Source organism: Oncorhynchus nerka, linkage group LG18, assembly GCF_034236695.1.
Source record: "Oncorhynchus nerka isolate Pitt River linkage group LG18, Oner_Uvic_2.0, whole genome shotgun sequence".
Taxonomy (NCBI): domain Eukaryota; kingdom Metazoa; phylum Chordata; class Actinopteri; order Salmoniformes; family Salmonidae; genus Oncorhynchus; species Oncorhynchus nerka.
The window spans coordinates 25225423-25238681 of NC_088413.1; the positions used below are offsets into that span (position 1 = coordinate 25225423).

General features: G+C 41.9%; 2 protein-coding genes across 3 annotated transcripts; one reads left to right on the forward strand and one right to left on the reverse strand.

Annotated features, from left to right (window-relative positions):
• The first annotated feature begins 1700 nt into the window (after nucleotides 1-1700).
• Nucleotides 1701-6850, forward strand: LOC115145573 (ELMO domain-containing protein 2-like). 2 transcript variants are annotated; one of them, XM_029687062.2, is made up of 9 exons: nucleotides 1701-1892; nucleotides 3117-3264; nucleotides 3511-3539; nucleotides 4183-4280; nucleotides 4377-4506; nucleotides 4668-4801; nucleotides 4943-5011; nucleotides 5317-5450; nucleotides 5811-6850. In XM_029687062.2, exons 2-9 carry the CDS (start codon nucleotides 3120-3122, stop codon nucleotides 5969-5971), a joined length of 900 nt encoding a protein of 299 aa, XP_029542922.1. In that variant the 5' UTR covers nucleotides 1701-1892; nucleotides 3117-3119; the 3' UTR covers nucleotides 5972-6850. The 2 variants fall into 2 exon arrangements, with proteins under 2 accessions (XP_029542922.1, XP_029542923.1); XM_029687063.2 differs by lacking the exon at nucleotides 1701-1892 and adding an exon at nucleotides 2071-2666.
• An 86-nt stretch (nucleotides 6851-6936) lies between these two features.
• Nucleotides 6937-12927, reverse strand: LOC115145572 (mitochondrial uncoupling protein 2-like). Its single transcript, XM_029687061.2, has 7 exons — nucleotides 12765-12927; nucleotides 10042-10178; nucleotides 9701-9908; nucleotides 9362-9559; nucleotides 8881-8982; nucleotides 8105-8285; nucleotides 6937-7687 (listed from the first exon to the last, which is right to left on the reverse strand). Exons 2-7 carry the CDS (start codon nucleotides 10165-10167, stop codon nucleotides 7573-7575), a joined length of 930 nt encoding a protein of 309 aa, XP_029542921.1. The 5' UTR covers nucleotides 10168-10178; nucleotides 12765-12927; the 3' UTR covers nucleotides 6937-7572.
• Nucleotides 12928-13259: the final 332 nt, after the last annotated feature.

The following is a 13259-nucleotide window of genomic DNA, read 5'->3' on the forward strand; positions in this document are numbered from 1 at the left end:
ATAGTCACTTCACCCCTACATGTACAAATTATCTCAACTAACCTGTACCCCCGCACACTGACTCGGTACCGGTACCCCCTGTAGCCTCGTTATTCTTATTGTGTTACTTTTTTTGTTTTGTGTTTAATTTTTTACCCCTTTTCTCCCCAATTTCGTCGTATCCAATTGTTAGTAGTTACTATCTTGTCTCAACTCCCGTACGGGCTCGGGAGAGACGAAGGTTGAAAGTCATGCGTCCTCCGATACACAACCCAACCAAGCGGCACTGCTTCTTAACACAGCGCGCATCCAACCCAGAAGCCAGCCGCACCAATGTGTCGGAGGAAACACCGTCAACCTTGGCTGGCGTGCACTGCGCCCGGCCCGCCACAGGAGTCGCTGGTGCGCGATGAGACAAGGATATCCCAACAGGCCAAACCCTCCCTAACCCGGACAACACTAGGCCAATTGTGCGTCGCCCCACGGACCTCCCGGTCGCGGCCGGTTGAGCCTGGGCGCGAACCCAGAGTCTCTGGTGGCACAGCTGGCGCTGCAGTACAGCGTCCTTAAACACTGCGCCACCCAGGAGGCCTTATTGTGTTACTTTTTATGATTATTTTTTACTTTAGTGTATTTGGTAAATATTTTCTTAACTCTTCTTGAACTGTACTGTTTGTTAAGGGCTTGTAAGCAAAAAAGCATTTCATTGGAAGGTCTACACTGGTATTCAGCGCAAGTGACAAATAAAGCTTGATTTGATTGATGTGGTCAAATGTGCTATCGGAATCTATTGACATATAGATACCATATAGATATAGATAAATATATAACAATATATAATACATTATTGATTAAAATATATAGATAAATAGTTGAAGATACTTAGATTGATAAAGCTATTTCATAGATAAAGTAAAGTAAAGTATCCATACATGTAATGTTTTTTTTTTGCCAAAACATTAGTGTTTAAAAATGGGAGATTGACATGTCTGATTTCATACTTCAATCAAATATGAACACACTACTAATTCAAGGAATTTGTCGAGTTGTTAAACTTAAATCCCTATGACCAGTGACCATGGTTTCTTTAGGGAAGTATTTTCACCATACATCCTATGCAACATCCGCACCTTCATGTGGCAAGTATAGGAAATGCAGCTATTATAATAGGTTAGTGCCCTCAAATTCAACTCTGGACCTCGAAGCCTGTTCTGTTCCACTGTTTTTTTTTTCATTGTTCCCATCTAATCGGGGACTGATTTAGACCTGGGACACCAGATGGGTGCAATTAATTAGCAGGTAAAAAAGTTTACTCCAAATGTTGGTGAGTTCCGTTTTGTTCTTAAATAGAAGTTGTAGTTGAGTTGTGTCTCTCTTAAAAATAAAATAAGCGAGTAGAAGAAGTTGGAAGGAACCCCACAAACTTCACTTTAGAGCAGAATTTATAATTTATAGCAGCTTGTGCCAAACCCTTAGCAGACTATTCAGATTGGAATGGCAACACGTGGAAACCATACAATTAAAAGGAACTACAACGTCCGTTTAAGAACCCAACAACTTGTATGTCACGTTGAAGAGCGTTTGGAGTACACGGTTTCTGTTCTGTTGCAAAACGTTTTGACACAGAATCTGCGTATTGAATACACCCCATGATTCCAGCAACTCACCAGACCCCAACCCAACAGGTGGCGCTAAAGGTAAAGTGGTACACTTGTGGGTCGAGATTCTATTAATCAAAGAAGAGGTTAGCCAAAATACTTGTCAACATCACTACCTCAGTGGACACATATTTTAGTTTAATCTGAGGAATTTGCCATTGCTAAAGTAAATAACGCTCCCCACTAGGTATATTTCTTGCTATCTTCACTCAAGTCAAGGTGTAATTGCTGACATAATCCACCTGATTACTCGAGGTAAATATTGACAACCTGTTGTGAATGTGTGGCTAAGATAGCTAATGTTAGGTAGCTAGCTAACGCTTAAAAGCCAGGTATAGCTAACTGTGTTTATTAACATGTTGACTTTCTTTCTGGGGTTAATTATCTAGGTCTCTAACTGCAAATATTTCACAGTCATTGATTTGCTAGCAAGCTATCAGTTGAAGACTGTTCCAGAACAGTCAGTTTGTTATAGCTAGGCTAGTTAGTGTTGTACCGGTCAATGAAATTACTGTACATTTTTAGTACCCCCAACGACTTAGAAACCTCAAGCTACTGTGCTGAAGCTTTACGGTGGAGGCACAGTGGCTGAAATGAGACTATCTACTGCGAGCTGACTAGCTAGCTGTTAGTTAGGAGATAACTAACGTTAGCTGCTAAACAAAAGACAAGCTGCCAGTCGGCTAACAAAAGCAGTTATTTTGCCAAGCAAAAGCCATTTGTGTAAAGACACCTACTAAAGTAGGAGTTCAAATTACAATAGAGCCTTTCTGTTCATGTTGCAACGTGTTCTCTCATTTCACTTCTACTCCCTGGCAAGCCTGGTTCAGCAGTGCCACAGCCTGCACCTGGTTTCTGGGCTGTACTAAAATGAAAAAAAATGAATCACGCCTGGTCTCCTAGCTAAGTAAATGACTGTCCTGGAACAGCATTCAACAGATGGCTTGCTAGCAAATCAATGATTGTGAAATACTTGCAGTTAGATTTAGATAATTTGGGAGGGGGACACCGTGGAAAGTTACTGCTACGGTAACTTTCCAGTGATTGACTTGACCACCTAGGCCTATCTGATGACATGCCATTTTAAGATTAGCTACGTATCAACCGTTCCCATTGAATATGGGGTTTTGTACAGAGTAGCGAATGATTGTTTTTGGGGAGGTCCTGCAGTACTTTAGACTGATAGCTTGAAGGTATCAATAGCTAGCTCCTACTACAGAGACATTACCATTGCTGGATTTAAAAAAATTCTCCAGCCATTAATTCCATTGCGCGGCGTACAACTAAAGGATAAATCGATTGGCTTGTCTGGAGTACACGGGGAATCTTTTTGGGTGCTCATTTGTCAATGTCTCGAAGAAGAGGCACGGCTCACCATTGCTGTCCTACCAGTATATGTTTTGGATGACTCGTATGATTATGGTGTTATTCACTTGCCTTGTTGTATTTGGAACTCTTGCTGATATGTTTATGTTGTAGACCATGTTCGGCAGCATCTGGGGATACTTCTACACGTCCTTCCTTAGATACTGGCTGAAGTGGTTCATCAGACAGGTGACAGGGAAATGCGAGCTGCAAAGGATTTGTGCCGGCTACAAGCCTGGGGCGCCCAGGACAACGAAAGCAGGTGAGGTTACATTCTAGAGCTAAATAGTGTTCATTAGGGTAACAGAACATGTTTTAAAGCGTTTTGTTACGGAAAAACAACCATTGGCATCTCTAATTGGGCAAGTCCAGATAGTCCTCCGCGTTTTTCCTCCATTCGACGCCCAATGAACACTACCCAACCCTTACGAAAAACAAGTTGTCAGTTGTGCTATTCATTATCATTTTGAACTGTTTTTAACCTGTCATTTGATTTTTCTTCATTCAGAATACTCACTGAAGAACTCCAAATCTAAGGTAAATGTTGGAAATCATTCCTTTCACTTGATTTTTACTGAAGCAGGAATGCATGGTAGACTAGTTATCAGACAGACAACCATAATCAACTGTTACATTTAACGCACTTAACAAATCCATTGATCAGTGCCGCGATGGTTGTTATTCTTGTTATGCTAAGCACATTCTTATCAACAGTTCGTGGGCATTTCCATGGTAACACATTTAGTTGAACAGTGCAGATGCAAAGTTTGGTAATAAAATGACGGTTTGTGCTGTTGGTGTCGTCATTCACTTACCAAACCTTTGCATCTGCACTGTTGAAAGTCGTCGTGCGTAGTTGTATGGTTTGCTTAACTTTGCAAATATTCGTTTTTGTTCGGCATACATTTTAAAGGGAACAATTCTGTGTCTCAGCATCACTCTGTTACTATGGCATTTCCCCCATACAAAGTTAAGGCAGTAGGTAATACATAGTTGGTGGTTCCATCATCTGACCTCTGTGATCATCGTGCTTGTTATGACATCATAGTCTGTAGGAGAAGTACTAACACAAACTCTGAGCTATTACCATGGATGAGATAACTAATCACACCATCTCTCTCCTCTGTCCCTCCATCCTTTCCCCCTCCCTCTCTCTTCCTCTCTCCTTCCCTCTCTCCAGCTATTAAGAGCTGCTGTGGATGTGGAGGAGGATGGTTTGGAGAAGCATCTGGATCTTATCATGAGGGAAAAGAATGTCAAAACGCAGAGGGATCCCACGTCAGTCTTGTTACCCTTTACAGTTTTATTCATGTTTTATATAGATTATTTTATATGGTATGTGTTGATGACTAATGTGTGTCTCTTTGGTCCTAGGTTTAAGGTGAATCTGAAGCTGTGTCTCTTACAAATAACGGGATACAGGAACTTATTCACGTCCGTGGAAGAGTTGAGGAAGGAGAATTTTGACTCTGATAAAGTCCAACACGAGGAAATGCTTTTGAAGGTACTGTGGCCGTTCATTTTTTTATGTCAATGATTAGCATGGAGCAGTGGAATGTTTCTGGATGAGATGATTCAACATGACTGTTTCAAACTTTTTAATATCATCTCTATTTAAAGGTAAGTGTAAAGTATTAACAGGAATGGACTTGTCTGACTCTACAGTTATGGGATCTGTTGATGCCCGAGGTCAAACTGGAGTCCAGAGTTACCAAACAGTGGGGCGACATTGGTTTCCAAGGCGATGACCCCAAGACTGACTTCCGAGGAATGGGCATGTTGGGCCTAACCAACCTTGTGTGAGTTATGTTGTCTGAATGACTGTACAGTCCTTAACAATCTAACCTTGCTCATTACTATTCTGAAAAGTTGTATATTTTTTTTCTCAAGTTTAAGCTAGATTTCTTAACTTTTTTTATTCGGTATCTTGTTTATTACAGGTTCTTTAGTGAGAACTACACTGAAGAGGCTCGGCAAGTGCTGTCCCACGCAAACCATCCCAAACTGGGGTAAGGATTATGTAATTATCTCATTTTAGGAGTTGACTGGCCTGTTGAACTCTGTTCTTTATATGTCAGCTGTTCTGTTGCACATTTCAGTATATTCACTCATCTGTCAATAGTTGTGTTTGTTTTAGCTTGCCCAATGTACTGGGTGGGTAGAGTTTCCACATTTGAGACTTTTCCATTAGTCCTAAAGTGAAACCTCTGCCCACCTGGGCCCCAAACAAGCTAAAACAAGCACACCCAAAGTAAACCTACTTTGACAACATTTATAGCCTTTTAATGATTATCATATGTGTGTTATGTTTCAGGTACTCCTATGCCATAGTGGGTATCAACCTGACAGAGATGGCGTACAGTTTACTGAAGAGTGGTGCTCTCAAACCCCACTTCTACAACACGGTGTCTGGGAGACCCCAACTGCAGCACCTCCATCAGCTGTTCTGTAAGTGTATGCTAATCGCGCTCAACTCTGTTTGTCAGTAGCATAGGGGATAACTCCCTGCTTCAGGTTACCTAAACCCCTAAGTCTGTCTTGGCCTCCCTGCTTCAGGTTACCTAAACCCCTAACTCTGTCTTGGCCTCCCTGCTTCAGGTTACCTAAACCCCTAAGTCTGTCTTGGCCTCCCTGCTTCAGGTTACCTAACCCCCTAACTCTGTCTTGGCCTCCCTGCTTCAGGTTACCTAAACCCCTAAGTCTGTCTTGGCCTCCCTGCTTCAGGTTACCTAAACCCCTAACTCTGTCTTGGCCTCCCTGCTTCAGGTTACCTAAACCCCTAACTCTGTCTTGGCCTCCCTGCTTCAGGTTACCTGGTGTACAAGTTTGATAAGTTCTGGGTGGAGGAGGAGCCCGAGAGCATCATGGAGTTCAACCACTACAGGGAAAAGTTCCACGACAATATCAAGATTCAACTACTGGACCCCGCCGTCGCCCTCACCATGACGGATAGTCCAAGAAGTAACTGACCGACCAACCGACTGAACGGGTCTCGCTTGGACCTAATTGGGACCACCAGAACCTCGATACATTACAGCGTACTTCCAAATCTATAAGGGACATTTTGAGCTAGCTTTCCCTTCGATCTTAGTTTAGACCCAATCTACACACCTCTTTTTAAATTTTTTATAAATTAGTGACTTTAGTAGCTTTTAGAAATAAGTAAGAACAGGTGACTGGAATTCAACCCTCTGCCTCAAATAATGACCATTCCAATGCTTCAAATATTACAAAAGGGGAAATAAAATAGTAGGGCACTAGTTCTATGTAGTTGATTGGCTGTGTACTTTTCAGCGGACATGGAAAGCAATTACACAATAGTTTTAGAGGAAATGGAGATTGGGGAATAATATTAACTAGGTTTGAATTTATTTAACAAAGTCAACAAGTGCCGTCTCGCATGTATTCATAATAACTTTGCCTACTCATTCTCGTATTTGTCCTTCTTGCTCAGGAATCAAATATGTGTCCAGAGAGGGAATTTATATCGTAGTAGACTTAAAACGAAGGAATAATTTGTTTACCTAATGCTCAATGGTTGTACTACTTACTCCGACACGGAGAGCTCTGTGCATGTTTTAATGCGTTTGGATTGATACCGTCTTGTTGTCAATACATTTCAATAGGTGGTGCTGAGATTACTGGTTATTACACCGCTGCCTATTCCACACATTCGTACAATATTGTCTTTGCTGAAAGCTGACTTTGTATGGTATTTTGTCTGTTATTTATAGGCCGTGGGCCCTGATTTTGTTTTTTGAAGATGATTTGACATTTTGTAGACCCAGTATGGATCTTTGTAACGACTGACACGTGCCCAGTGTTAATAAATGAAACTTCTGATGTGATGTTTTTGGATGTGTGTGTGATGACTGTCAGCTGTCAGGCCGAGATTAAATGGAGCGTGTAATGAACAATACAATGAACACAGACAAACAAAATAAGTATATTTATAAAGTTCAATATATTGCAAATTACCAACATCTAAATACGAATTATTAAACTATAACTAATTTTTTTTTTAAATTGTGGGAATTAAGAGAAAGGGGGAAACCTAGTCAGTTGCACAACTGAATGCATTCAACTGAAATGTGTCCTCCGCATTTAACCCAACCCCTCTAAATCAGAGCGTTGCGGAGGAGGTTGCCTTAACTCTAGTCGTTCCTAGAGTACTCTGTATCCTAACCCTAGTACATCTGATTTAAAGTAACAGCAGCTTGCTGATTAGTTCACATTTGGCAGGTGTGCTAAATACACTATAGAGAATGGCTAGAGGTCCACAAGGACTGGTTTGAGACCGTAGGAGAAGTATAGGTCAAAATAAATAAGAGAAAATAAAACTGTTCTCGAAGGTAGATGCACTTCAAATGTACTTTCATAACTCCTTTTTTAACAAAGGATTCCTCATTATTCATACAACATGCTGACAGAACACATAGGAATCTTAACGTTATGGATCGTGGTCCATAGTGTTCCTGTAGTCTACACTACATTGTGGGTCCAACTCAATATGGCTATGGTTTGTGCGCTTGTCATCATTGCAAAGGGCTCTTTGCACGTAGGAATGAAGTTAACTTTTGTCCTCCATCTTCTGCTTTCCTACCATCATGACTCTCTTGAGCTGCTCAAACGACACAAACATCACAACGTTCCATGAGCCCAGCCTTAGAAATGAGGGCACAAATCTACAGGGAACAAGAGAGGACAAATTAAACATTAGTTTGGGAGAGACTTTCAACTAAAGATCCCTGCGAATGCTCCAAAGTTTTGCTTAGTAGAGTTCAGAGGTGGCTGCTGGGAGGAGCTATAGGAGGATGGGCTCATTGTAACGGCTGGAATGTTATAAATGGAACGTAGTCAAACGTGGTTTCAATATGTTTGATTCCATTCCAGCAATTAAAATGAGCCAGTCCTCCTATATCTCCCCCACCAGCCTCCTCTGGAAGAGCTACTGTGTCAAGGTAACCACCCAAAACAGCTAAATCAATTATATATCATTGAGGACTCTAAAATGTACAACTACATCCGACTGCCTTGTTCTATCAACAGACTGAAGGACACTGGTCTGTTTGTACAGTGTGTGTGACTGTCTGTGAGCTCACCCTTTGTAGAAGGCCGTGGGTCCCTCTTTGGTGGCCATGGTCCAGGCACAGTTGATGGCACTCTTATACTGGCCCGGCGGAGAGTTCATGTATCGTGTCTTCACCACGTCCACCGGAGAGGCAATGCAGGTGGTAACGAAGCCGGCGCCAAACGCAGAAGCAAAATGGCACGGGAGGTTATCTGTGGGAAAACGGTCATCATAAGCCCTTTTGAAACACTGTCACAAAGATATCAATGGGCACCTATTTTCAGTATGATTAACAATTTTAGATTTTGTGGATACCATGTTTGTAAAAGTCAACTAGCCAGCTAACTAATTCGACCAAAAAGTGCAATTCATTTTAATGGCCTGTATTTCAAACTCAATTTGCTAATTTGTTTCCATTATGACACGTGTAACTAATCATAGTTTAAAGATTGAACCTTAGATGAACTAGTGGATTAACACAGATGTGTAACAGAAATGCTGACACTAAAGTTAATGTTCAAGTAGTGCCATGCAGAAACATTGTACTGTATAAGGCCTCTGTCTCGAGGCCTACAGGAAATCATTATCTCTGTTTTATACCGCTTTGTTGTGAAAGGTGCAATAAAAATCCTTTAGATAAATGTTAGCTCTGTGTTATTCCATAGCTGGACAGAATATTATGTACCAATATGTATACTGTTATCAGGCTTTCAAGATACATGAAGAACAAAAGAGCGAGAGGGCATGTGGACTTCTGCCCAGTCAGCTGTCTCGCTGTGACTGTATGCACCAATAGCACCCACTCACCTGACAACAGGTTGTGCCTAAGAATGGCCTCCTTGATGAGGTCATAGGTCACAAGCTCTGTGCAGTTGACCAGAGCGTTCCTAGTGATGTTGGGTAGACAGCCTGGAGTGAACAAGAAGCAGGTCGGTTGGATAATAACCCCAATAGTTATACCAGAATAAAACCACTAGTCTATCATTAATAAAAGGCCCAAGATAACTCAACAACAACCTGCAAAGCCAAGCTTTATTTTCAGGTGCACTCAAGTTCTGTCCTATGGGATCATCAACTTTGCCTTTGCAGCATCTGCTCCAATCAATATCTGTACATCCCTGACATTGAATGACAGTGAAATAGACAACAATCTTTGGTCTTTTCTATGCAAACAGTTCCACTACGGACAAACACAATCAATGGGGCTCAAGGTTAGCAGCAACACAACCAATGGAGATTGGTGTTACTTGCAAATCAACCGATTGGGCCCAGGGTCGTACTGACTAACCTTTCCAGAGCCCGCGGATGCCCTCGTGGTTGAAAATGTGTTTGTAGGCCTGCATGGTGCCCGTGTAGCGACGAGCCACCCCGGTCAGGTTGACCTGGGCCTGGAAGCGGACCTTCACCACGTCAGTGGGCTGGGCGAAAGACACAGCCATGGCCCCTGTGGTGCAGCCGGCCAAGATACGGATACCAATATTTGCAGCTGGGGTAGGACAGGGGCAGAGGGTTTGTTAAGTACTGAAAGGATGATGACTGAGGTACTATATGATGCTTCTTCTCTTGGTACAAAATATGTAACATCACAGATTATTATCTCCGATGAATAACTGTTATCCTAATTTACTGTCTGCGCCGCCAGAGTAGAAGTTTTTGACGTTGTCATAGAAGCCGATCCTGATGGAGGCAAAGCACATCTGTCTCTGTAAGCCCGCCACCAGACCGTTATACAGCGACCTGGGCCCCTCCGTCCGGATCATGGTACTGATTGTCCCAAACACCCCCCTGTAGCGGATGCCCTTGGTAGCTTCCGACGCCACCTTCTCTCCCTGAATCTGGGGTACACAAGTGTCAGTGTTAACGGAGGTCCCCACAAGAATCAGTGTTACAGGAGGTGCCAGTAAAATTCAGAGTTACAGGAGGTCAGACTCAAGTCTTCAGGGCTGGAGGTGGACAGTGAACCATTACCTGGAGTCTGACTTTGGCTGTATCCAGGGGAAAGGTGACCAGGTCAGCGATGCAGGCGGCTGAGCCAGCACTCAGCAGCTTCACCCCCAGGGTAGGGGGTGTATCAGAGGGCTTCATTCCCACCATGGTCCCTGGTACTGCAGACAGTGAAGGAGGAAGAGGGAAGGATGTCAACACTGCCACATCTATTCTCTCTTACCACCCTTGGAACAAAATGCTGTGGATACTTAGGATATTGTTGAGTAAATATGCCGGTCAATTTATTGATTCCTGTGCAGCCTCCATTGTTGTGGCCGGAGGATTTTGTGATATTTGAAAACACATTACATCATTTCTAAAGTACAATAGCCTGTGCAGCCCATTGTTGTGGCCGGAGGGATTTTGTGATATTTGAAAACACATTACATCATAATAACAACTGAACAGCATTGATTATAATAATCCATACAATCAACCAGATCAAATACACATCAGTTATATATAGGGGTGGGTTGCACCCACATGGATTAACTCAAACTGGGTTTAATCAAGGTTTAAACCTTGAGGGGTGGGTTGCACCCACATGGATTAACTCAAACTGGGTTTAATCAAGGTTTAAACCTTGAGGGGTGGGTTGCACCCACATGGATTAACTCAAACTGGGTTTAATCAAGGTTTAAACCTTGAGGGGTGGGTTGTACCCACATGGATTAACTCAAACTGGGTTTAATCAAGGTTTAAACCTTGAGGGGTGGGTTGCACCAACATGGATTAACTCAAACTGGGTTTAATCAAGGTTTAAACCTTGAGGGGTGGGTTGCACCCACATGGATTAACTCAAACTGGGTTTAATCAAGGTTTAAACCTTGAGGGGTGGGTTGCACCAACATGGATTAACTCAAACTGGGTTTAATCAAGGTTTAAACCTTGAGGGGTGGGTTGCACCCACATGGATTAACTCAAACTGGGTTTAATCAAGGTTTAAACCTTGAGGGGTGGGTTGCACCAACATGGATTAACTCAAACTGGGTTTAATCAAGGTTTAAACCTTGAGGGGTGGGTTGCACCCACATGGATTAACTCAAACTGGGTTTAATCAAGGTTTAAACCTTGAGGGGTGGGTTGTACCCACATGGATTAACTCAAACTGGGTTTAATCAAGGTTTAAACCTTGAGGGGTGGGTTGCACCCACATGGATTAACTCAAACTGGGTTTAATCAAGGTTTAAACCTTGAGGGGTGGGTTGCACCCACATGGATTAACTCAAACTGGGTTTAATCAAGGTTTAAACCTTGAGGGGTGGGTTGTACCCACATGGATTAACTCAAACTGGGTTTAATCAAGGTTTAAACCTTGAGGGGTGGGTTGTACCCACATGGATTAACTCAAACTGGGTTTAATCAAGGTTTAAACCTTGAGGGGTGGGTTGCACCCACATGGATTAACTCAAACTGGGTTTAATCAAGGTTTAAACCTTGAGGGGTGGGTTGCACCCACATGGATTAACTCAAACTGGGTTTAATCAAGGTTTAAACCTTGAGGGGTGGGTTGCACCCACATGGATTAACTCAAACTGGGTTTAATCAAGGTTTAAACCTTGAGGGGATTAACTGGGTTGCACCCACATGGATTAACTCAAACTGGGTTTAATCAAGGTTTAAACCTTGAGGGGTGGGTTGCACCCACATGGATTAACTCAAACTGGGTTTAATCAAGGTTTAAACCTTGAGGGGTGGGTTGCACCCACATGGATTAACTCAAACTGGGTTTAATCAAGGTTTAAACCTTGAGGGGTGGGTTGCACCCACATGGATTAACTCAAACTGGGTTTAATCAAGGTTTAAACCTTGAGGGGTGGGTTGCACCCACATGGATTAACTCAAACTGGGTTGCACCCACATGGATTAACTCAAACTGGGTTTAATCAAGGTTTAAACCTTGAGGGGTGGGTTGCACCCACATGGATTAACTCAAACTGGGTTTAATCAAGGTTTAAACCTTGAGGGGTGGGTTGCACCCACATGGATTAACTCAAACTGGGTTTAATCAAGGTTTAAACCTTGAGGGGTGGGTTGCACCCACATGGATTAACTCAAACTGGGTTTAATCAAGGTTTAAACTGGGTTAAATCAAGGTTCAAGTATTAATCTTGTTGCACCACATTTTAAACCTAGTTTTAAATTCATCTTTGTTAAATGTAAACCTTCTTCTAAACTAAGTTTATTTTTGTTCTTAGTTTAAATCTTCTTGCTCTATCGTTTTAAAATGAAATTAAAATGTAGAAGGGATTATTCTGAACTGCTCCTGCAGGAGGTTTAAATTGATAAAATGTCAGTGTATGTGCTTCATTTTCAGTGTGATTAACACTCTTGTGGATACCATGATTGTAAAAGTCAACTAGCCAGCTAACTAATTTGACCAAAAAGTATAGTTTTAATAGCCTGTATAAAGGACACAAGCTAGCAATGACCAGTGCTAATTTGTTTCCATAGAAATAGAATGAGAACACGTTGCTATGGTGAATCCATTATGACACATGTAACTTCTCATAGTTTAAAGATCAAACCTTAGTTTAACTAATCCAGGTTTAAATTAAATGGTGCAACACATCTCAAAAAGAAACCAAGATTTACAAAACCTATATTAGGTCTAACCAACAACAAAAAATTAAACCTGGTCAAATCAAATCAAATTGTTTTGCAAGTGTAGCGAAATCTAACAGGTAATATCTGAGAGTACTTACATTGTTATTAATCCAGTGGATTAAATTCCGTTTGACTAGCTATTGGTTTACTGCAGGACGTGAGAGCCCAAACTACAGTCCCAGGGAGCCAGCCCTAACCCTGAAACAAGGAGTTGTGCATCCTCATATTTATTCCATTTTTTACTGACTTGCCACAGAGAGAGGTGTTACTGTGTACAGGAGCACGGGCCAAACCAAAGTCCACTCACTGTCAAGAAAGTCAATGTCCAAATCAACCCTACAGCAGCGCACAGCTTCTAACATTTGTGAAAAACAACACATTTACCGGTGAATTACTTTGAAACTACAATGCAACATTTAATGGGAATATTTCATTAATCTCAGTGCAATGTGGCAACATTCACCACTCATTGTGTAATGGTACCTTTTGGTACCTTTTGTCATAAACTTAGCAAAAAAAGAAACTGTCAACTGCGTTTATATTCAGCAAACTTAACATGTGTAAATATTTGTATGAACATAACAAGATTCAAC